The sequence below is a fragment of the Muntiacus reevesi genome, chromosome 2 (genome assembly GCF_963930625.1).
Source record: "Muntiacus reevesi chromosome 2, mMunRee1.1, whole genome shotgun sequence".
Taxonomy (NCBI): domain Eukaryota; kingdom Metazoa; phylum Chordata; class Mammalia; order Artiodactyla; family Cervidae; genus Muntiacus; species Muntiacus reevesi.
The window spans coordinates 37,580,872-37,606,977 of record NC_089250.1 but is presented as its reverse complement, the minus strand read 5'-3'; the positions used below and the strand labels follow the sequence as shown (position 1 = coordinate 37,606,977).

At 46.3% G+C, this 26,106-nt stretch overlaps 1 protein-coding gene across 2 annotated transcripts in view; it reads right to left on the bottom strand.

Annotated features, from left to right (window-relative positions):
- Positions 1-896: 896 nt before the first annotated feature.
- Positions 897-26,106, bottom strand: part of DTD1 (D-aminoacyl-tRNA deacylase 1) — a 77,332-nt gene continuing 52,122 nt past the window's right edge. Inside the window, exons 5-6 of one of the 2 annotated variants that reach the window (XM_065921305.1) lie at positions 11,286-11,438; positions 897-1,450 (exon numbers count right to left, since the gene is read on the bottom strand). In XM_065921305.1, the coding sequence (XP_065777377.1) occupies positions 11,286-11,438 (153 nt within the window). In that variant the 3' untranslated portion in view covers positions 897-1,450. Of the gene's footprint in view, positions 1,451-11,270; positions 11,439-26,106 lie in introns of both variants that reach the window. The other variant, XM_065921304.1, reaches the window with a different exon arrangement.

The following is a 26,106-nucleotide window of genomic DNA, read 5'->3' as shown; positions in this document are numbered from 1 at the left end:
GGAGATATGATTTGAACTTTTCTCCCTCTCATATTTTCTAGCTATGTTCTTGTTTGAAGCAGACAACTGGATCAGGGAACAGGGGCTGAGAAATTATTATAAAGTCACAGAGTGTCAGCAGTACCCAGCTATGGCCTTATCATCCTAAATGTGACTCCTCTCATCTGATCTCAGAAGGTAAGCAGAGTTGGGCTTGGTTAGGACTTGGATGGGAGATTGCCTGGGAACACCAGGTGCCGTGAGCTTTTAGAAAAGTTTCAGCATCACCAAAATGCCAAATAAGGATGTCTCTTCTATACTTAGGCAAGAAGTATTCCAAGAGAGGATAACTGTATAAGCATATTACAGATATGCTATATAAATGTATATTATGTATGGTAATATATGATTATTATTGACTTCATATAATGTCTAAAAATGATCACTATTGTTGTACCACTAGATCAAACTTAAGTGAGAAACCCTTTACCAGGCATGGTTCTTCCTTCACGTTGCTAAGGGGACTCGGACACCCAGACAACCATGCGGCTCCTGGGAAAAGGTCATCTGTGTGGTCTGACATGGTGGGGCTTCCCCCTGCTATGTCCTAGAGATGGACAAACCAGATACAGAGCTGCATGCATGTGGTGTCAGTCACCTGGCCGTTCTGAAGAGGATTCCCTTCACAGGCACATTGCCCTTTCCTGCTACTTAGTGACCAAGGAAAATGGCACCAACTATACATCACCATAGACAGGCTCTCACCATAGAAGCAGGAGCCTGTGTGGGCCCTGAGGGAAGGCCCCCTGCAAAAGGGTTATCTGAAAAGACGTGCATGTATACGGAGAAGGGTCAGACACGTCATATTTCTATAGACACGATCCTTAAGAAGAAACATAGCAGAATTTAGCTAAGGATAAAGTGGTTTGTTGAGCTTTGGAGTTTATTTCTTTTTAGAAAAAAAGAGAAAATTTGTAAGATGCAAAGGTCTCACATAATGTATTATCATGGACAACTGTTCTCTTTACACCCTAACATGAGCCCTGGCCTAGCCAGTGTTGGGAAAAACATGGACAGTATGACCGCATTTGGGACCCATCATGGACACTCAGAAATATACCACAGGGTGAAAGGATGACAAGTGATGTTGGGCCAGCCTGTTCCAAAAGCAAGCCGAGAATCAGAGGAACCAACGCGGCCTTCCTGAGGGGACCCTTGGATGTGTTCCTTGCTGCCCTGTGCATGGGGGACCTTCCCCACCCTGGCAGCACCCATCTTCTCTATTAAGCCACAGCAGCAACAAAAAATGGTAACGCTCCTTTGGTGGGTTTTTTGTGTGTGTTTTTGTAGGTTCCCAGTTTCTTATTTCCATCTTCCTTTTCAGGATTCAGGTCCAAGTCTTTAAAGTAGCATAGGTGCCTAGCATCTTTCATGGATTTTTCAGGATCCAGTTCTGCCCAATGATAATGCACTAAAAAGAACAAAGATAAGACATATTACTCAGAAGGGGCCCAAAATTTGTTTTCAAATCATATTAAAATACATGACCAAGCATAACAAAACAGCTGGAGATATCCTTTCAAGTTTATACAACAAGAAAATGACTGTTTTTTTTTTTTACCTTACTGTGAGAAATGTGCCGTGTTGTCATGTATCAATCCTAATACCTCTCACCCAAGAGATGCCAATTTATCAGAACTTTATCCTTAGAGCTCAAAAAGACACCAACCAAGTATGTGAAATTAAACAACACACTTCTGAATGGTCTTTGTATCCAAGAGAAGTCACATGGCAAATCAGAAAACATTTTAAAGTGAGTGAAAATTCAACAATCAAAATTTGTGAAATTCATCTAAAAAAAAAATTTGTGAAATTCATCTATAGTAGTGTTTAGAGGAAAATTCATAGTATCAAATGCTTATTACATTAGAAAATAAGAAAACTTTCAAGTCAATAATTGGAGTTTCCATCTTAAGGAATTAAAAGAATGAAAGCAAAGTAAACCCAAAACAAGCAGGAGAAGGGGAATAACAAGAGCAGGAAGTAATGAAATTTCAAACAGAAAAACAAAAGAGAAAATTTTTTAAAAAGATGAATAAAACTAATATATTTCTTGCTAGACTTATCAAGAAAAAAAGAGGGAAACAAGTTATGAGTATCAGGAATCAAAGAGGCAACAGCAGAACATTTTACAGACATTAAAAGAATAAAAAGGATATACTGCAACTTTATGCCCACAAATTAGATATGGATAAAATGGACAAATATCTTGAAAAAAATACATTTTTTTCCAATACATTGGAAAAATCATTTCCAAATCCTTTTAACAATGAGGGAGACAGAGGGATTGGGAACCTAAAGAAACCATAGAAACAGGGTACAAACTAAATGCTTTTTCTTGGGATATTTTTTATATTGCTCAAAGGAGGGTCGGTTCTTCGGTATAGAATGCCCAAGTGTCTTCCTTGGCAATTCTGAGAATTTCCTTTTGCAATTCTGAGCCTACAACAAAAGCCAGATGGTCATGCCAAGATTGATATGGCAAGCATTTGTCATCCAGTTCAGTTCAGTGCAGTTCAGTCGCTCAGTTGTGTCCGACTCTTGTGACCCCATGAACCGCGGCACGCCAGGCCTCCCTGTCCATCACCAACGCCCAGAGTCCACCCAAACCCACGATCATTGAGTTGGTGATGCCATCCAACCATTTCATCCTCTGTTGTCCCCTTCTCCTCCTGTCCTCAATCTTTCCCAGCATCAGGGTCTTTTCAAATGAGTCAGCTCTTCGCATCAGGTGGCCAAAGTACTGGAGTTTCAGATTCAACATCAGTCCTTCCAATGAACACCCAGGACTGATCTCCTTTAGGATGTACTGGTTGGATCTCCTTGCAGTCCAAGGGACTCTCAAGAGTCTTCTCCAACACCACAGTTCAAAAGCATCAATTCTTTAGCACTCAGCTTTCTTTATAGTCCAACTTTCACATCCATACACGACTACTGGAAAAACCATAGCCTTGACCTTTGTTGACAAAGTAATGTCTCTGCTTTTTAATATGCTGTCTACGTGGGTCATAACTTTCCTTCCAAGGAGTAAGCGTCTTTTAATTTCATGGCTGCAATCACCATCTGCAGTGATCTTGGAGTCCAGAAAAATAAAGTCAGCCACTGTTTCCCCATCTATTTCCCATGAAGTGATGGGACCGGATGCCATGATCTTAGTTTTCTGAATGTTGATCTTTAAGCCAACTTTTTCACTCTCCTCTTTACTTTCATCAAGAGACTCTTTAGTTCTTCACTTTCTGCCATAAGGGTCGTGTCACCTGTGTATCTGAGGTTATTGATATTTCTCCCGGCAATCTTGATTCCAGCTTGTGCTTCCTCCAGCCCAGTGTTTCTCATGATGTACTCTGCATATAAGCTAAATAAGCAGGGTGACAATATAAAGCCTTGACATACTCCTTTCCCGATTTGGAACCAGTCTGTTGTTCCATGTCCAATTCTAACTGTTGCTTCTTGATTTGCCATCCAAGTTTAACTAAATCCCAGACTTAACAGAGCAGTTTCTATCCCCTCAGATCTAAATTAATTGGATGAACTGCAGTAAAAGCAAAAGTACAGTAGTTTATACACGGAGATGTCACATCTGTGAACATGCTTCCAACAGATGTACTCAACACAGGTCACACTCTTAGGAAAGGGCCATATTATGAGCAGATGTCTCAATGGAATTATCAGCCTTCCATTCCAGAGCCCAGCTTGACAGTGAAGTTCACAGGCCCACAAAGGGAAGACTTGTTTGAACTGCAGCTTGTCCAAGTTCTTTAGGTCTAGCTGGACACACATTGAGGAATCAAAATTTCCTCCAGGTCAACCCTCATGCTCTGAAACCCACCTGCCACAGTTCTGTACTACATCATAACCGATATCTGAAAAACCACAAAGGTAATACATAACTTAATTTCCAGAGACCATAATACTTCCATTTTACAGTCAAGAAAAGTAAACTACTTGCTCCTATATTTCAATCAAGATATTAACCCAAACTTAAGAACCTGGGCCTTTCAATATCTCTTTTCTCACCTGCAATGCTAGTAACTAAAATCCTGAAACTAGTTTCCATGTCCCATCTTTGGGGAACTCCACCTTCCTGGCATAGATTAAAACCTTTATTTTTGAACTTAAAATGAGCTTTGGGATACTGTTTGAATACATTATTCTTTTACACTTACTACCATTAAATATTCTACATTTTAATGAACTGTGATAATAAATTTATGCTTCAAGCATCCAATGTGCAGATGAAAATGATAAGTTTTATTACACAAGAATAAACAATTCAGAAAGTGCTCATGATATTCTGCTTGATGGTAAACACAGGTCACATTATACCTACAATATGTCTCTAACTTTGTAAACTTAGAAAGCCATAGAATTATCTGCTTAGAGAAAACATAAAAGCATTAAGAAGTGTCTAATAACTTGGCATCACTATTTCATGACCTTATGAAAGAAAGTTGCTGGGGTGGTTCTCCTTCACTGCCTTCAAACGTTGGGGGGATTGGGAGAGAGTCCAGGGTCAGGAACAAGGGATCCTTCAACAGCCTGTATAAACCCTGAGTCTCTCAAAGATACTAACTTCCAGCTGATCTGTTTCTGGTTTCAAGCCTTTTGAGCAACCAGAAAGATGTGAGTGCCAGAGTCAGAACATACACACCACAGACCTGCTCTCCAAACCACTGTCAAAAGAACCTAGTTTCATTTATTTTTATTTAGTTCTGGTCACGGCTGGAAACTAACATGAGCTCATTGACACAGAAAAAGCAGGCTGCTCCATGAAAAACTTAAGCTACTGGGAAGTCAGTTTATCGATGAAGGATTCATGCAGCCCATCTAGCATGTTAGGGACCCCAGTAAGGCCTGTGGCACACGCTCTCAGGGCAGACACTCTTCCTGTGCACGAGTTCTGTGGGTCCTGGCTTGGCACTGAGAACATAGGGACAATGGTGTCATTTCTAACTGAGAAAGGAAAGCTTAGCGTGAACTAATAAGGCAAGCAGGGGAAAAAATAAAACTGATGTCATTTGATCATGGAAGGAACAAACTCTGACAGCAGTTAGTTTTTATTTTTTGCTTAAATTCTGCCCTGTGTATTTCTAATGCATACTTGTTCATATTTAACCACACCCATAGTGGCTCAGATGACGGTCTCAAAACCTTACTTTGATCCCTCTAAGCTAGTGCCACCCAAAAGAACTTTTTGTAGTGACAGACTGTTGTCTATCAGCTCCGTGCAATGTGGCAGCCACCAGCTGCATGTAGCCACTGTGCACTTGAAATGTGGGTACTGTGACTAAGGAAATTAAACTTATATTTAATTTTAATTAATTTACATTTAAATATGCACAGGTAAGTAGTATCTACTGTATTAGCACACTCCAGGTTATCAGCAACCTTAGCTCTGTACTTGAGCAATAAACAGAATCAATTATTATGGTCAGTCTTGCCAATTTGTTTCTAATAAATAAGGCAACTAAGGTGCAAGCCTGGGCAGGAAGTAAATCCAACCCCCCTGCCAGTAAAGTGACATAATATGCCTGCTCCTGTATAATATCTGCATCCTGTATAACAAAAGCCAGAACAACACTTGTGATTTGTGACCAATAACCTCCTCCCAACAAGAGGAGAGAAAACAGGGCAGAAAATAACGTTGGAAGAAACACTCCTTAAAATTTCCCAGATGTATTGAAAGACATGCATTTATAGATTCCAGAAGTTCAGGAAACCCAAAGCAATCATCAGAATGAGGCTTAAATATTTAAAACAAGATGCTGGAATTGTCAGACAAGGAAAAGTAACTACAATTAATATGTTAAGGGCTCTACTGGGAAGAGTAGACAACTCTTGAGAAAAGACAGGTAATGTATGCAGAGAGACAGAAGCTCCAGACAGGATCAAAAGGAAAGGGAGAGAGCTTCCCGTGGGCTCATCAGCCCCAGGAGAAGTCGGTGGGCTTGAAGAAGGTCAACACAGACTTCCAAACTGAACTGCCAACAGAGAGAGAAAGGAGTGGGGGGAAAGGAACTGACTGTCCAGGAACCTTGGGGAAACTGCACAAGGGGTAACATACACAAAACCAGATTCCAGGAGGACAAGGTGGGAAGAGCAGAGGAGTAATGATGGCCAAGAACAGCCCAGACACCAAATCACAGACCCAGGAAGCTCAGAGCATATCCATCAAGAACCACACTGGGGCAGATCACAAGCAAACTGCAAAAAATGAAGAGAAAATCTTGAAAGAAGCTGTGGGTGGAGTGGGCAGAGAGGCACACGGTACCTGCAGCAGAACAGGATGCTGAGTTACACAGGACTTCTCAGGAGAGACTGAGCCAGCAAGGAGAGAGTGGGATGAGAGATCTAAAATGTCCAAGCAAGAAAACCACCACCAATCTAGAATTCTATACCAACAAAACTATCCTTCAAAAGTGAAAGGGAAACAAAGGCTTGGTTTGATCCACAAGAAACACTCAAGGAAGTTCTCAGGCAGAAGGAACATGACACAGGTCAGAAACTTGGATTCACATAATGAAAGGAAGCGTATCCCCTGACCAGGGATGGAGCCCATGCCCCCTGCAGTGGAAGCAGAGCCCTACCCAGTGGGCTACCAGGGAAGTCCCCAGATCTGTTCTTTTTCTTATTCTTGGTTCATCTAAAAAAAAAGTATTTATAACATAATAGTAGGTAATGCACTGGGCTATGGAACACATAGAAGGCAACATGAGTGACACAGCATCGCTAGGGTCTGAGAGCCGCTGCCATGAGGCACCTGCACAAGTAAGGTGGCCAGGCTGTTTGAGGATGGGCTCAGATTAGTGAAAAATGTATACTGCAAACTCTAGGGAAACCACTGGGAAAAGGTTGTTTAAAGTTAAAAAAATAAAATAAAAACACTATCAGAGGCACAGAGTGTCTTATACCATGAAACATCAGCATAGGGAAGGAAAAAGTAACAAGAATGCTGACACAGGGAAGCAAAGTAAAGTTCAGGAATGAGAGAACCCACCTTCACCAGGGAAACAGCAGCAAAAAGTGACAAGATAGCCTTCTACAGAGCATACACACACACACACACACACACAACCGCTCTAGTGCATTAGAAAGAAATGTGCTCTGCCAGGACTCGTCTCACTATGCAAAGGTTAAGTTGGAAAAGTACACGGATGCCAGCATCCAAAACATTTTCCTTGTTTGGTTTCGAGGGCTGAAACCTCAGGACAGAAATGCGGGTGCTGGCCAGGAGTGCCTCTCTCACACCCTCCCAGTGGCAGCTGGGTTGATGCTCAAATGAGGGAACACTGCAGCCTGTGGTCCCAAGTGGAAACCACACTCTTTTTCATGGGCAGTAGCCCTGATACCTTTAGCCATGGGCCAGAAAGAGGGTAAGTGAACTGTGGCCTCACAGGAAACCTTGGATCCTCCCAGCACGGTGAGAAGCCTGAGGAACGAGATGGAGGGCAAAAGAGGAGCTGATTTTAGCAGTTTCATGTCCATTAGGTAAGATAAGGAACATCTGCTGTATGACAGAGGTGGTGACACCCTGGGAATGTCTTCTGAACCAAGGGGGTTTGGGTTCATTTTCAAACAAACACTTGCCCAAGATCCTGCAGCCTCTCACTCCATCTTCTCTTGCCTTTTCTTTCTCTCTCAAGTCTCGGAAATTCAGAGCTGCTCCCCTTCAGGCCTGTGATACTCCTGAGGGCACTTGTTTTTAAAGAAAAGTAAATGAAACCCACAGCAAATGGAAACCACAGCTCCCCTCATTGTGGGGAGGTAGGTGGACTGTTTTCCTGTACAGCAAGGTAGATGGCATGGTCACCTTCCATCTGTCACCCACCACCAGTCAGCTCTTACAGACTTCTGGATACTGGGTGGGAGTTCTGGGAGGAGTGGCTGGGATGACACATTTCAGCAGAAGTGGTAGCACAGGTCCACAGGCAGCAAACCCCCAATATACCTGTGGAGACCGCTGTAGGGCCTACAAATCTGGAAGCGCCCCCTGGTCTTCGCCTGGTGTGGGTGTCTCAGAGGACGCCCCCCTCAATTCACACCTGCACCAGCCACAGGGTCTCTGCCACCATCTCCAGTGTGAATAACTGCAGCTGGACCCCCATCTTAAACGGTCAGGAAAGAAGGTTTCACTTCAGGCTCCTGGTCCAAAACCCAGCAGCTGCAGTTATATTCATATAAATGTAGCTTCAACATCTTCATGGACCTGTCTACACTGCCTCAAGAGCCTCCATCCCATGAGCAGCAGCAGCTGGATCCTAAAGACTCAGTGAGTCTGTCTCCTACAGTGCCTGCACCTGGGCCCCACATGCAGTCCCCAGGGACCCTGGCCAACCTGGCCACACCTCGGTCTCTAGCACCACAGACCTCTCGAGGTTCACCCAGACACCTGACAGAAGTCACAGCCGAGACCTGTTAGGCCTGTCAGTGCTTGTCAAGGGCTGAAGCCGTGAGACCCCTGGCTGCCTGGACACAGCTGACCACTCAGCCTCTGGGGCTCACCTCCCCTCCACTGAGACCCACGGTCGGCCCAGGGGACCAAATGCAGTTCCTTCGCACCCTCCCAGGGCAGGCAAGACCGCCCCTCAGCGCCTCTGCCACATCTTGGTGGCCACATCTTGCCGAGGGGACCTGGAGGCACCCTGCACGGCAGTCTCGTCCACACGGGGTCCCCATCCACCCTGTCTGCTGGGCATGGCGGCTCGTGCCTGCCCACCTTTCCCAGCACTGCTGAACTCCACTCACTTAGTTCACAGAAGAAAAACCAAGGAAGCAGAAATGACATAACTTACTCACTGTCACACAGAAACTGGTAGGATGCAGGTAAGACCCTGATGAAGTTCTGAGTCACGGCTGGACCCACTTACTTAGCATAATCAGAAAACTAACTTCAAGAGCCGCCCTGCACATTGCCTTTATGTGGCCCGTCACCCCCGGACTTAGGATTTCTGGACGGACTGTAAGTCACAGGCAGTAGCAGTATTATAACAACAAATCTCACTGTATCAATGATGATCAAGTCCTCATCAGGTCTTGGAAGAGGTGGGAATGGAAGTTTTACACATATATGCCACATAAAAGGTTACTGTGTGTTCATGAATATCGAACATTACTTATATACAAAATTTCAGGTTCTGAGGACAGTGAAAAAGCTGGCTTAAAACTCAGCATTCAAAAAACAAAGATCACAGCATCCGGTCCCATCACTTCATGGCAAATAGAAGGGGAAAATGTGGAAGCAATGTCTATAGATTTTATTTTCTTGGGCTTCAAAATCACTGCAGAGGGTGACTGCAACCATGAAATTAAAAAACACTTGCTCCTTGCTATGTGTTTTTTAAAGAAGAAAAGCTATGACAAACCTAGACAGCATATTAAAAAGCAGAGACGTTCCTTTGCCAACAAAGTCTGTATAGTCAAAGCTATGGTTTTTCCAGTGGTCATGTATGGATATGACAGTACCATTAAGAAGACTGGGCACTGAAGAACTGGTGCTTTTGAACTGTGGTGTTGGAGAAGACTCTTGAGAGTCCCTTGGACTGCAAGAGATCAAACCAATCAATCCTAAAGGAAATCAACTCTGAATATTCTTTGGAAGGACTGATGCCGAAACTGAAGCTCCAATACTTTGGCCACCTGATGTGAAGAACAGACTCACTGGAGAAGATCCTGATGCTGGGAAACAGTGAAGGCAGGAGAAGGGGACAACAGAGGACGAGATGGTTGAATGGCATCACCAACTTAATGGACATGAGTTTGAGCAAGCTCCAGGAGATGGTGAAGGGCAGGGAAGCCTGGCATGCTGCAGTCCATGGGGATCACAAAGAGTCGGACATGACTGAGTGACTGAACAACAACAAAACTCATACCAACTGTTTCAGTTCATGAATAAAAACCAGGGGTCTTAGGTCAGAGCCTCAAGATCCAGAACAAGGTGGGATTTGTGATGCTGACTAATGAGGTCAAGCATGAAGGGACTCCCCTCCAACTCTGGCTTCACGTTCATGTGTGTGTGACACACGTGAGCCCAGATCAGTGGACATGGCTGTCACCTCCCCATAGTGACACTCTGACAAAATACGGAGCCTGGGCCAAGTCAACAGGACCTACAGGACTGACCATCCCACATGGCCCCCTCACAACATGGCTTAGCAACCCCACCTCTTCCAAGATCCCCATCCTGCCTGTCTTTGAACTGGCTCCACTGCGCCTGGGCACACCTACAGGCTCAGCTCATTCTCTCTGTGCTGGCAGCGGGCATCCTAACAGACATGCCACAGGCAGAACCCCAGGCACCCCACTCCAGAGGTAGAAGCCATGCCCCAGATGTTCTCTCACCATGTGGCATCTCCAGGGCGAACCCACAGGCAGACTTGATCTGAACCACAGTTTACAGGCCGAAGGCTCCGAACCGCCCACCCAACCCTTGATCACGTTCATTCTGCAGCTACCTCACCACTGGCCTGTCACCTCCAGCCCGCTACCGAGGGTTGTTGGGGTCACCTTTCTAAAATGGGACCTGACTGTGTCACTTGTGCACTTGACAGCTCTCACAGCTTCCCCAGGACCCCAGGACAAAACCCAGGGGCTCAGAGGTGTCCACCAGACTCACCATGGCCTGGACTGTTCTGGGACCCTGCCTCAGACAAGCATCCGGATAGCAGCCTATGAGCCTGCTCTCCAGCCTCTGCCCACGCCCACATGTCCAGGCCACCGCAACACGCACACCTGCTCTCCTCTCAGCTGGGCAGCTCTGTGCCCTTGCCCCCTTCACCCCATTTCCACAGGCCCCTCAAGGTCCTGCCCCTCAACCTGAACCAAGGGCCATCAGGCAGTGGGGACAATAAGCCCATGACCTTTAGGCAGGGAGTTGGACCCAAAGCTACAGGGAACCCCCTGGAACATGAGTGGGCAGCGCCAGGAGGGTGTGGGGAAGGACAACAGGTGACAGGCTGCACAGGGTGCCAGATGCAACTCCACCACATACTCAGCTTCCAAGAGGAAAGTGTAGAAGTGGGAGCTCGAGTCTGGAACACTATAGTAGCATTAACACCCATAGCAGTCAGCTGATGCAGGTGCATCTCAGCTCTTCTTTCCACCCTGGAGAGCAGCAGGATTTCAGGTGACCACAAGCGAACATCCATAAAACACTGCCATAAGCCGTCCCATCCCCCATCCCTGACTGGTGCCCCCACATAAGAAGACCACGCAGCCCGAGGAGGCCACCCCACCTGCGTCCAGCCCACCTACGGCTCCCGCTCTGAGGACACGTCCCCCTCGGCCCCGCTGCTGGCGCTGCGGTCTTCCTTGCGGGGAGCGCTTCTCTCCTTGCTTGACTCGGAAGGCCCTTTGGCTCTGGTTTTTTCTTTCCTCTGCTGCTGCTTTTCAAGCTTTGACAGCTGGTTATTAAAAAAAAAAAAACAGAAAGAAAGAAATAATTATTTTACAAATGTAAACTCATGCCTGTACGTCCAAAACACCAATGGCCTCACAGGCAGCGACCACGGATAACGATTTTTGTCTGATAATGTGGGGTATCGCATTGGCTCTGACACGCCAGATCCCATACCCAGTGTCCATCCATCCGACACCAGATGCATCAGACGTGTGATCTCTGTCAGACTCTCCCCACAGCTCAGACTGTTCCAGGGTGTGTGGGAAGGGTCCACTCATAGGCTGCTCTGACAGGCTGAGCAGAAAAGGCTTTTGGTCTAGTTTATAGTTAAGCTATTTTTTTCTTTCATGGCTCTATAGCTTTTTCTCACAGGCAGGTTGTCTTCCTGTTCACTGTTTTCTAAAGAGTGATAAGCTCTTCAGATAAGCTCACTCTCCTATTTGCTGAAGGTAAGAGAAGCTGTGACACAAACCATGTAGACATCCCCTTGGCTCTCAGTTTGCCCTGAGACTCATCCGCGGTCTAGGCCCTGGTGTTCGCAGGGGGCTGCATGGCGGCTATCTGGAGATGCTGCCACGGGGCCCTTGCACATGTCCCCCAGGCCACCTGAGGCCACCCAAGGCCACTTCTGCCCTTCTGGGTGCCTCCCCAGCTAGTTCGGAGACCATAACCAGATGGTGGGAAGACAGACCCACTGAAACTCTTGAGCAACGCCCAGCACTCCAGAAAGGCGTGCTGAGAAACTCATCTGAGGAGATGGACCAAGCTGTGGCCAGAGGATTTTCTTGGACCAGAAGAGCCATCTGTGACAAAGCCTGACAGACGGCAACACCCAGGTTCATGGGCCTCCGAGGCCAAGACGGCAAACATTTTCCTGTTCATGTGGAAAAGGGGGAACCTGAAGGGCTGGCTGCTCCCCACTGGTCTCTGCCCCAAGCCCAGAGACATGAAGAAAAGTTACTGTAAGCAACTGTGAGATCTGTGCTTTACTATTCTTAGACTCTGAGCTAAACCTTTAGACAGATCAACAATCAGCAGCTTTCAATTTGGTCCAGAAAACCAAATTTATTACTGGCTTACTTTCTCCCCCTACTCCCACTCCAGGTGCCTGAAGGACTGCAGTAAACAGCTGCGTTGGTTAAGCAGGGAATTCAATTATGTGAACAAAGGCTTCTCTTCCCCTTTGACCTGGTGACTCTCTTCCCAGAAAGCTCCCTGGGATAAACTCCCTCTTGTGCGTGCAGGAAAGGCTCCCTGGCATGTGCACTGTGGTATTAATATATTAGCAAGAACCTAGAAACAACCCAGATGTCCACCGATAGGAGGATAGATCACTAGAATGTGGCACAGTCACACAGAGTGATCCTCTAGAGCAGATGGACATGGATCAACACGGGTAAGTCTTTAAACCCAGTTTATAGGCAATACAAACCAATGTCAGTTTCAGAAGCCTTAATGGCAGGATTTCATTTTCACAAAACACTACGTGTTGCTAACAGGCAGATGTAAGAAGGGCTTGGAGAGTACAAACCAAAGTCAGTTCACTAGCTAACTTTGGGGAGGAAGAGTAGAGCATGGTATCACAGTAGAATGAATACATACGGGCTCCGACTGTAACTGTTGGCTTAACTTCTATAAAAACAAAACCAGCTCTAGGACAGGGTTGCTGACCACTGCCAGACGTGAAATGCTTGCTACTGGAACTCAGACCAGAGATGATAAGACTCGTGCCAGGACATAAATGAACACATGGCTTCCTTCGTCAGCAAAGTCTGACTGTGAAGAAATACCACCGCTGAACTGTGTGCTTAGAAGCCATGCTGAGCTCCTCCAGCCTCAGCTCTATGACCTGCCGTGGCCTGGTAACAAACAGCTCAAGGACACATGCTGTGAGCAGGATGGTTTTAGGCAGAGAAGGCACAAAGTAAGTTTTTTTTTTAATTAATATATAATTGGCAGAAAACATTATATTAGTTTTAGGTGTGATGGCAAAATACGAAGGATAGCATTTTACACATCTGAGTAGAGGCTACACAGAGCTCCTTGCCCTCTGTCCCTCTGCACTATTATGTTTCCATAAATGATTATTTTCTTCTCTGTGCTTTTCTACCACAGATGTGGGAGGAGCATCCTTCATCAAGATGCCAGCTGGGCGTCCCCAGAGGCTCAATGGGTAAAGAATCTGCCTGCCAATGAAGGAGACATGGGTTTGATCCCTGGGTCAGGAAAATCCCCTGGAGAAGGAAAAGGCAACCCATTCCAGTGTTCTTGCCTGGAAAATTCCATGGACAGAGGGAGCCTGGTGGGCTACAGTCCAGAGGGTCAGAAAAAGTCAAACACAACTGAGTGACTAGGCGTGTGCACACACGCATACACACACAAGATGCCACCCTTCCTTCCTTGTTTCCCTTGTGGCGCTCTTTCCTCTATGAAATGATTAGGACAGGAAATGGGGCCCATCTGTCTTGCTCTTTTTCTTGTAAAATGATCTTGGATGCACAACATGAATGTATATAACCATATTGAACTATACACTTTAAAATGGGCAGGATGTTAAATTTTATGTTGTGTGTATCTTACAACTAAAATAACTTTTACTGAGACATAATTGACATATAACATTATATCAGTTTCAGGTGTACAATGGGATTCTGTACTTGTATATAGAGCAAAAAGATCATCACAGTAAGTCTAGTTACCATCCACCCCCCAAAAAAATGTTTAACAACCTTAGAAAACATGATGTTGGCAATCCATACGGGACCCCCTTCCTATTTTTCATGTCATTAGGTTATGGAATCCAAACATCTAGAAATCAACATTCGGTAGTGAACTGTGATAAGCTGCTGCCAGCACTTTATATTCACATCAGTGTCTGTATGCACGTTGATATGTGTGTGTTCTACATGTACATGTCTGCAGGCAGATGGATACTTATACACACCTATATAGCCATGAATATGTTCCAAGCTAGCCTCTGAGAAATCATGATTTTTATTCCCCAAAGAGGACCTCTTGGTTTTGGTTCCCCTGTTTAGAGGTAAATACAGAACAATGTGGCCATCTCCAGTGACACAAGCAGACCAAGGCTCTGAGATGCTCAGAAACCATTACACACAAAGGCTTGTTTGTGATCCTGTTATCTGCCTCCCACTCTTTAACACTGTGGAGAAACCAGATCCTGGCCAGATGACAGGGAACAATTCCCAGTAAAAGCAGGCTTCCTAAGGGTCCTCAGGTCCCCACATCGCCCATCCAATTCTGCAGACGCCAACCGAAACTGCGGGAGCATCCGTGTGACCTTCCACCCCAGCCCTGTGCCCACTGCCCTGGACCAAGCTTGTGGATCATGTGTGACAATTACTGCAGTAACAGGCACAGCCCAACTTTCTGTAAAGGATGTGATGCTGACTCTTTCATTATTTATCTTAAAACAACCCCGACCACACATGGCTCCATGCCTCAGAGTAAAAGTTCTCTACGAGAACATTGTGAACTAACCTAATAAATTTAAGCCTTTTCTCGGAAAAACTTGGAATTCAATGCAGCCAGAATGTGGAATTTACATCTCAAGGCAAGAAAGCGGTGGATTTTTTTTTTTTTTAGGAAACAAATGAGAAAGAAAAAGAAGAAAAGGGGTGCTGCATACAGACTCCTGTAGCACGCTGTGGCTTTCAAGTTAGTGAGGACACAAACGTCAAGGAAAATATAAACCACAATAGGCCTGTGGGGACACAACCTACAACACTGTGATGGAGGACTTTTGCTTTTCGTTTGTTCATTTTTAAAGATTTTTTATTTTATTTTTGGCTGCGCTGGATCTTCGTTTCTGTTGTAGGCTTTCTCTGGTTGAGGTGAGGGGGGTGACTCTTGGCTGTGTGCAGACTCTTGGCTTCTCTTGCTGCAGAGCACACGCTCCAGGCACGCACGCTTCAGCAGTTGCAGCTCACGGCCTCAGTAGTTGCGGTGCATTGGCTTAGTTGCCCCATGGCATGTGGGATCTTCTCAGACCAGGGATGAAACCTGTGTCCCTTGCATTGGCAGGTGGATTCTTAACCACTGGACCACCAGGGAAGCCCTGTTTGCTTGTTTTTTTTTTTTAAATCATCTGAAAGGGTCCATTTGGCAAAGCAGACAGTCTGCAAACCATACAGGCTCTAGTGTCTCAAAGTGAAACCCAAACCTTCCAAAGGCAGTTCCAGGCCAAGACACTCCCAGGGGCCAGGTAACCGTCCCGAGGTCAGCCCATTCCTCTCACACCACATCTCTGAAGGTGGCGGGGGTGGTGGGGCGGTGGTGGCAAAGAACAGAGGATTGGACTATCTAGGCCCAAACCTCCCTGACTCATGCTTAAATCCACTGAGATAAGAAAGAGTTTTCTTTTTAATCAAGATGATCATGCTCTAAGTGCCTAATGTACAAATAAGCTGGTTGAACACAAAGGTCACAATGCTCCATCACAGGACCCGCAAATGTGATCATGACCTGAGGCACCAGGCAAGAGAATGAGTGAAGTGACCACATATGAGACATCAGGGCAGGGTGGAGACTGTGGCCACACCACAGAGGACAAGCTCCCTAAGCTCTACCAGGGCAGTCACATTCTGTTTTCAAGTATGCATCTGGTAAAGGTAAAGTCAATGGGGTAGATATAGCCCCCTGGTAGGCTCCTGGCTTTGTACCTCTGCCCAACTGATCCCGACTGCTCTGAACAGCTCACTAACAGGTGTGTCCTTATCCGCAGCCCTCGGAGAAACCACACTGGTGGCCTGAGCTAGTCACCATCCAGTCCCTCCTCTTCCCTCTACTCAGAAGTGGCCCTGAGCCTGCTGTCATACGGGCCTGAGCCACAGTCACGAGGACCTAAGCGAGCTCCAGACGGCTTCAGAGGACCATTTTGCTTTCAAATAAACACAAGTGCATGAGACTTCTCAGAATGCAGGCAGTTCTCAGAATGAGGGGGCGTCTGGGGGATACAGAAGCCCTGGGCAGGGTCAGGGCCAAGCCAGAGGAATCAGCCATCCTCTTGGAGGGGGGGCAGGGATCACTAAGTTCCACGTCTGGAGCATGACGAGCTGACAGCAAAACATCTCATCACACACCCGTTGAAGTCAAGGAGAAATGAACCTTCAGGGGGTGAGGCTTGCTCAGGGGTCATCCACAGGATGCAAGAGGCAGACATGGAACCAAACCCCAGGCCTCTAGACACCAAACTCCACATTCTCTCCAGGGAGTCTTGTGGCCTTTCTTGTTTAATCTAGAAGCTTCAGTTCAGAAGTTTATGAGCACTGGCTACAAGTCATGCCCTGTCCAAGGTGCCAGGAACATAGGAGAGAACCAGACATAGCCCTGGCTTTCTGGGCCAAATGTCCACCGCACAAATAATTGGCGAGCCCCATTCTAGCCTGGTCCTATTCTCAGCCCTGGGTGTGCACGAAAGGAACTATTACCACCCCGTTGTGAGGTGGAGAAACTAACAGCACTGGTGACCCCAGCATCCTGCCCAAAGCTCAAGGCAGCCCAAGCGGCTGCCCTCCTTTGCACTCAGCCTCAGCAGATGGAGACACACAGGGACCTTGGGGCCATTTCCTTTTGACAAATGAAACCAAAACCAGCCCTGACCTGGATCTTGCTCCTTAGTGGTTTAGCAAAAAGCCACTGCAGGACCTCAGTGTGACTGGATGTTTCTACCTGTGGCTGAAGAATCGGAAGGACCAAACCTAAGGTGAGTGAACTGGATACTCGGCTAAGAGGAAGCAGGATGAGGAAGCCTCCAGAGCAACGAGAAACTGGAGGAGTGCTTCGAGGTCACTGGTAATGACCTCGGGAGAGGCCTGCAGGCCTATCAGCAGCAGTAGGAGAGGTGGGCCAGGGTGAGGGAGACCAGTGTGGCTCCAGCCTGTCCACTGATAAACGGGGCGGCCACAAGCAAGGGGCAGCCCCAGAGGCAGTCAGCACCAGGGAACACAGGGTGGCCAGTGTGTGGTGGGCTGGTGGGGTACAGGCCCTCAAGTTTGGGGAAGGCTGAATGGAAGCAGAGCTGAGGGTGGGGCGGGAATCCCTGGTAGAGGGAGGGGAAGGTGTGCCCACCCCAGGCAGCACTGGCCTCTGTATTCATCTTCACCACAGGACATTTATAGGGAAGGGCGCAGGCGGTGCAGGCCCACCCTGGGCACGCTGCAACTGAACCAGAAGGTCAAGGGCTGCGGAGGACGAGGCAGAGGAGCGAGAGGCCAAGGGAAGTCAGGGGTGAGCCAGGAGAAGCCAAGAGAGGGAGGGCAAGGCATGGCCAGGACTCAGGACATCCCCCGGCTGGGATCAGAGGTGGGACAAGGTGCTGCTGGGGTAACCATCACCCAAGACAGAGGTGGAGACCTCTGCCAGCAGGTTGGGGGGCTGGGACACGTGGGAGCCCCAAATCACCAGACATGGAGATGGCCATGGTGGTGGGCGGTCCACCACTCGCTGCAGAAGCATCTTTAAAGGCAGGTCCCTTCAGTCTGTGGAACGATCCAGTGGACGGTGGCATAAAACACGAAATGAAGGAGCACCTCCAGGCTGTTGCAGACACCAGCCGCTTCCAGACTCGCACCGTGGTCCACGCAGTCAGAATTCCAACTGCCTTGAGATTCTGCTCTTTCCAGAGAAGCTCAGCAGAGGGCGTGGCTCTGCGGCTGGGGACACCTGTCCAGGCTGGGAGGGTGTGAAGGGGGAGACACAGAGACGTGTGTCTGCTATTGCCACCACCTGCCTGTTCCTCTCGGGAATGTCCAACCACCCAGCTGACAGGCGCAAGCAGCCGTGCTGGAGGGACCGAGAAAAGTAATTTCTTTACATTTCTGAACATAACAGGTACCCAGGAACCCCTGATGGAAGGTTCCCTCCTGGAGCAAGACGGTGCCTCAGACTTGCTTCCAACACGATTTCGCAAAAAGGTGTGAATAATTACAACTTCTTCTGAGTGTTTCTGTATGTTCTCACAAAAACCAGTTTAGGTCTTTTCTTCATTTTTAGACAACAGCCGACTAAAAGGAGCACCTCCTTCCTCAAACGGCCCACAAATGTAAACTGAAATGTTAATTTCCTCCCTTAAAAGTCTGTCTTCACACCAGGGAAACAAATGGCCCCTTAGATGGTGACAACCAATTTGCCACCCTGAGCATTCTGAGAAGTCAGGAGCAGGTCTTCTTGTTCCCAGATTGATTTTGAGCACCATGGAGGGGTGGAGTCAGTTGACAGAGCACGCTCAAGGCCATGGCCAGGCTGGGGAAAGTGCCAGGCCTCCAGACTCCCAGCCGAGGTCCTGTCGACCTGGCTCCTTAGGAGCCAAAGCTCACCTGGACAGGGGCTTCTGAGGTCAGCCCTACTGCTGGGGCAGTCAACCCTGAGCCGTCCTTACGGGGGTGGTGCCAGGTACAGTCTTGCCCTTGAGATATTTTATTGCTGGTTATTTCCTGTCAGACTGTTCCATCCTGCACATGAGCAAAATGTAATCAGAGAGTGAAGGAAATAACAAAAGAAAAGCTCAAGCCCCATGAAGTCAGTTACTAGGATTTTTATAGACCGTGGTGTAGATGGAAAAGTTCTGTTCCAACCCACCCCTCGCAAAGATTCCAAGAAAGTCTTACGGTGCAAGTCATCGAGATCAAATGTCTCCTCTGCAATTACGTTTTAAAACACCATGAGGTAATGATGGCTCCGCAGAAGCTGGCCTACAGCTGCTGACGTCAGGAGGCACGAGCGGGCAGCCCCAGGAAGCTGCTGAGGGGGGACACGGCTGGCACTTCCCCTCGGAAGTAAGGACAGGAGCTAAGAGACAAGATGCCCCACACCCAGCAGCCCATGAGCCCTCAAAAGCTCCAGAACCTTCCCTCCATGAGCCCGCTGTCCTTCCTGGGTCCACCAACTCCTGCCGCCAGGAAAGATGACCTGACTGTGCCGACTCACTGAAACCGGCCTGCTGACCACTCTCTCACCCTGCAGGTCCACCAATGGCACTGACACGAGACAACTGTTTTGCTGGCTAATTACCACACCCGAGACCATGAGGAAGATGAGCTGTGGAGTGAGCCTCCTAGGGCCAGATGCAATCACACACGCGCACACACACACAGAGGAGGCGGCCATCCAGCACCACCATGGAGGGGCAGGAGAGCCCACGGGTCCCTGCACAGCGACCAGAGAAGCCTGCAGCCCTTCCACCATGGGCAGGGCTCCATCAAGAAATGACAGGCTGGAGTTGGAAACCTGGGAAAGGGCACCCACCTCAGCCCGAAGCCCCCGAGCCAGCCCACGGGGCAGCAGGTGGGGCACATGCTGAGGTCCTGGAAACCTTTGGGCCCACGACCTGCGACTTCTCTTGCTGCCTAACAGGCCAGAGGGCAGAGGACAGGAAGAGGACAGAAGAGAAGGCCAAAAAAAAAAAAAAGAAGAGTAGGCCAAACCCCAATAGCCTAGAGAAACCCCCGGAAGACAGAAGTGAGTCTACGGTGGGATTTTTAAACAATCTGTAGAAACCAACTTCCGCAGACTAGTTCTAACTGACCGAGCCATCTTTAAAAATTGGAATTTGTGTTGGGCAATTTGTATTATTGAACTGTAACTTGATATAATTTCCTATTATGTGATAATTCTGAAAGCCTCTTTTTTTAAAGTGTCCTTGTGTAATGGAAAATCTGACAACATTCAAAAAGGATGTTGCCATACACGCCAAGGCGTCTGCCATTATGTCAGCTGTCGCGTTGTGTTATTTTTAAATCAACTGGCTGCTTAATAAAAACATAACAAAGCAAGTACACACATGGTACCTAATTTTCATACATTATTAACTCTGCTTGAGGTTTTCATGGGAATTAAAAAAAGCGGGGGGCGGGGAGAAGTCAGGCAAGGAGGCATCCATTCCCATCTGAAATCATGCAAGCTAATTTTATTTTCTAATTTCCCCCTTGTTCACAAAAACCCTCTTAGGCATGCAGAGTGGTGGGTGAGGGTGGGGTGCTTCCTGTCTCTGCCTTATTCCTACTCAGCTGCCTGTCTCCCGATTCACCCAGCCTTCCCTGCTGGTGATGCGACACACCAGGCCATCTGCTTCAGGCCATCTTGGGATGGAGGCTTCTCTATCCTCACAGCGGAGGCTGTTGGGGTCCCTGCAGGGTTAGGACAGATGCCCGCCAGACCACGACTTCTAACGTCCTACCAGAGCATCTGCACCTTCATCCTGAAGATGCCCGCAGGCCCGGCCGGAGCACAGATGGCAGGTGGTCCCAAGGTGAGCGCCTTTGGGGGTGACTTTGGTCACCCAGGGGATGCCCAGGGATCACCCACACACTGGCTCCCCCTCCCCGTCTGGCTTCCACCCTCCCTAAGTCCCCGGGAAGACTCCCCACGTTAACTACGTGAACCAAAGCCTCTCACTTCAGGGGCACCCAGACCAGAGCACTTCAGATGCTCTTAGATGAGCCAGGTTCTCATGTGCACATTCCTTGTGTCACCAGCCGGTGTTACCCTGCATTCTCCGCCAGTCGGCACCTGGGATACTGGAGGGCCATGGGGGAGACAAGGATCACCCCATTCAAGGGACTGAGGGATGCACTTTACAGTCCTGTGACATCTCATCATACAGGTGAACGCTATGAAGACTGGTCACCGACATACATGGCAAACGATGCATTTCAGAATCCAAGAGTTTTGTTATGTTGACCACCCCCTCCACACCCCACTGGAGAAAAGGACCCAACAGCCCTCCTCACGCCTGTGCCCTGGGCCCTTCCTTCACTGGAAAATCTCCACAGTGACGGACGACAGCTAACCTCTCTGGGCCACTGCTGTTCGGAGGCAGAAGTAACAGGCGCCCAGTTTAGTCAACTTCCATCTCGGGCTGGAGTTGATACCAAGCTTGCTGTCAGCACATGTCTGGTTAACCATCAGGGAGCAAAGTTTAAGAAGACACTAAAACCATTTCAGCTTCGGTATTCCAGTGCATAATTGGTAACAGAAAACTCTTCAAGAGCGCTTAAAACTAACAGTGCTCTTTAAATGATTCAAAATGTTTCTTCAATTTGCAAGAGTTTTAAAAAAGTGGAGGGGGGAACCTTTCTTCTGCCCCACTTGGTCTCACATGTTGCACAAATGCCAACAGAGCAGATCTGGAGCAACATAATAATCCAGAAAAGAGGAAGACATGGGCCCCAGAAAAACAGTGCACATCACCTACAGAGAGGTCAAAGCCAGGGGGCTTGGCCACAAGGGGTTGACCCATCCACATTGGTGGGGGGAGGGGGGCTGAGGGCTCCAGAGGGGCTCCCAGAAAGGGCCGAGAGAGAATGCTTAGAAACAGAGGTCTGGGAGCAGGAGGAGAAAAAAACAGTGCTTTCAGCAGGATCTCAAGAAGAAAAGGTAAGTACACACTCCCAGAAAAGCAAAAGGCTGAACAAGAGAGAAAAAAAAAAGCATAGGATATAACTTGGGCCCTGGGGTGACCACAGCCGAGGGGTCGCAGCAACATAAAAGTATTTACTGATTCAATTAAAATGATATCACAACACTGGAAAGATGCAGGATGTGAGCAGCATGGATTCCTCCTCTACAGTAATGTGAGATAAATAATATCAGAACTTAGTACATCAAGAAATGGTAAAAGTTTATTATTTAGGGATAAAGAGGGAAAAGACCCAAAGAGACAGCTTAAAGTATGTTAGAGGTACTTGCTTGTGGGGAAGAGAACAAGGACAAGGGAAAACGGGCCAAAAAAGGGTATCTTTATTACAAGCCTTTATGTGTTAAATATTTTTAATTATGCACATATTACTTGAATAGGCAATTTAAAATTTAAGAAGGAAAACTCATACACTGGATATAGTTAACCACAGATCCAATACTAAGGAAAGAAATCAATGACTCAGGAAAATCAATTCATGTAATCCTAATACAGAGAGGAAAAGATGATAAGCAAAGACAGCAGAAACTTGGAAGTCATGTGTAGGAAGGGAGAGAAGGCGAGATTAGAGCAGATACTGAGAAAGCAATAAGTAAAGACATTACAGAAGGACATCCCACGGGCTCAAGTGTATCCTGGAAGGACCAGCCGTCAGGGAAATTTAGAGGAATCCACACAGAAGGCATCACCTTCTCTTCCACATGACTAAACGCCAGCAGAGAGGCAGCAGTAAAGCACCAGTGACCTGGGTATCCCATCAATGAAAGGATGACTGCATGATGACAAACAGACATGTGGGTAAGGGAGGAAGGAGGCCAACCAGCCACTGGGATGACACCCATAGAACCTGAAGGCAACAGACGACGACCCAAACATTCCCAGTCAACCAGGGCATTCCCAAACTTGCAAGTCTTCAGAATGTATCATGGCCATTCCCATCCTTAAAAAATAAATGCATAAATAACTTACTCATAGAACTCCAGCCTCTTGAGAGAGGAATAAAGGAAATTGTATTAAGTAATGTAGTAATAAAATTGAGTTATGCAAGTCCCAAAACTAATCAGTGAAGAAGAAAATAGAAATGTAAACAAGAAATGAATCAATCTGGATCTGAAATACATGTTCATAGGCAATTTTTTACATAGGAAGAAATGCTAATGCCTAATAAGCTTATGAGAAAGAGCTCAACTTCACTAGTAATTAAACTGACGCAAATAAAACAATCAGATGCAATTTAGAATCCACCAAGTTGACAAGGATTAAACAATGATAATACTCAGCCTTCATGAGGGTTTAAGAAAAGGAACATTACATGATGCTGATGGAGAGTTAGTTTGGACCTTAGGGGTGCAATCTGGCAACCCACAGCAAGTGTCTGCATGTTTTGACCCAATAATTTCACCTCTTAAAATTTATCTTGTGGAAAATAAGTGGCTTAGTGCACAAAAGGGTGTTCAATGAATTGGTTTTTACAGCAGTAAAAACTGCGGAGCAATCTAAATGTCCACAAAAAAAGAGGCTTTCAATCCATTACAAGACTTTCTGTACAGACTGACTGACCATCTGAGATGTTGCTATGGAATACTTACGGCTGCGGGAATCAGAACCTATTTAATAGAATTCCCATCTCTTCACAATTAAAAGAGCTTCCCAGGTGATGCTAGTGGTAAAGAACCCGCCTGCCAATGCAGGAGACGCAAGAAACGTGGGTTCGACCCCTGGATTGGGAAGATCCTCTGAAGGAGGGCATGGCAATCCACTCTGCCCAGTATTCTTGCCTGGAGAATTTCATGGACAGAGGATCCTGGCAGGCTACAGTCCATGGGGTTGCCAAGAATCAGACACGACTGAGTGACTAACACTAACTAGCACTAACCCTCTGCTGTGCGGGATGCTCTGTGAGTCTCAGGATGTTTAGCTGCATCCCGGGCCGCAACTCACTAGAAGCTAGCAGCACTTTCTCCCTCCCCTACCACCTGTTAAAACCAAAATGGTCTCCAGACACTGCAAGATGTCCTTGGTGTAAGAAATGGTTGAGAAATAAAAATAACTTTTAAAAACAAATACAAACAAACAACAACAAAAATACCGTTCTTAGATTGCTGTGAAATCTCAGTTTGTTACAGGAAAAAGCTGCTCTCTCCAATCTGCCCCTTGGTTAAGTACCCTTTCCCACTTCTTACTCAGACCTTTTCAAAACTTGAGTTGATGAGGGATCCTGCACTGTTTTTCTGAGGTTCCTGCCCACAAATGTGTATAGGCTGTGTGCTCCACTGGCCTCCGATCCAGGGAACAGAAGCACTGGAGACCAAATTGACCTACCTGTAAACTAACTACCCACCAACCAATTGACTTGAGTCAGCATCCCTAGGTATGAACAGACAGCCAAGAGCATCCAGACACTTGGGGGAGCACCCACAGCTCAAGAGAGAAGGATCAGGTAGACTAAACACAACAGCTGACTCTGAGCAGAGGTAATTCTGTGAACAAAAACGAACATTTAAAAATCCAATCAATATATTCACAGGGCATTAAAAAGACTTAGTACTACTAAGTCTACCCTCTACCCCCCTCCGCAAATCAAAACCACAAGGAGATACCATTTCACACCTGTCAGAATGGCTGTCAGCAAAAAGAACATAGATAAGTGTTCACAAGGATGTGGAAAACAAAAAACCTCTTACACTACTGGTGGGAATGTAAAGTGATGCAGTCACTATGGAAAACATTATGGAGAGTCCCCGAAAAATTAAAAATAGAATTACCATATGATTTAGAAATTCTACTGTTGGGTATTTATCTGAAGAAAACAAAAAAGCTAATTAGGAAAAAATATATGCACCCCTATATCCACTGCAGCATTATTTACAATAGCCAAGATTCAAAAATAACCTAGGTATCCACTGATAAATGAATGGATAAAGAAAATGTGATATATATTGTCTGTGTGTATGTGTGTGTGTATATATATATTTTATGTATATATAATGAAATATTATTTGACCTTAAAAAAGGATGAAATCTTAAAACAATATGGATGGACCTATAAGGTATTAGGCTAAGTGAAATAAATCAGACAGAGAAAGACATAATCTGTTTGATTTCAATTCTATGTGGAATCTAAAAAAACCACAAATGAACAAACATTACAAAACAGAGTTATGGATACAGAGAACAAACAGGTGGTTGCCAGAGGTTTGGGGGAGGAAAGAAATCAGTCAGGAGGATTAAGAGGCACAGACTTCCAGCGACAAAATAAATGAGTTATGGGGGAGAACATAATCAAGAATCATATAATACCCTGCATGGTGACCAATGGTAACTAAATGTGATAATTTTGAAACATATAGAAATATCCAGTCATTCTGTTATGTAACAGGAACTAACATTGTGCGTGCATGCTCAGTCACTTCAGCCGTGTCCGATTCTTTGTGACCCTATGGACTGTAGCCCCTCCAGGCTTCTCTGTCCATGGAATTCTCCAGGGAAGAATACTGGAGCGGGCTGCCATGCCCTCCTCCAGGGGATCTTCCTGTCCAGGGATCAAACCCATGTCTCCTGTGTCTCCAGCACTCCAGGCAGATTCTTTACCACTGAGCCACCTGGGAAGCCCCAACTAACATTGTACTTATTATGTACTTCAAATTATACTTCAAAAGCAAACTCAAAGAAAAAGGGATCAGATCTTTGGTCACCACAGGGGAAAGGCATTGAGGGGGATTACATGAAGGCAGCCAAGTGGCACAAACCTCTAGTTATAGAATGAATAAACAACGGGATGGACTGTACAACATGAATACAATTAACACTGCTGTATGTTATATATGAAAGCTGTTCAGAGAGTTAATCCTAAGAGTTCTCATCACCAGGAAAAAAATTTTTTCTATTGATTTAATTTTGCATCTATATGAGATGACAGATACTTCCTAAACTTAATATGGTCGTCATTTCATGATGTATGTAAGTCAGATCATTATGGTGTACATCTTAAACTTATACAATATTGTATGTCAACTGCATCTCAACAAAACTGAAAAAAAGAAAAGAAGACATAATACCCCTAAAAACAAAGTAAGAAAACAAAACAAAAACACTAGTTGCTGTCAAAAAGCAGCAATAAGAACAACAAAAAGAGTTCATGGAAAAAAAAAAAAAGAGTTCATGAATACTTAAAACATGACTATCAGAATTTAAAATTCAGTATAAGGACTGGAAGATAAAGTTCAATCATTGTCCC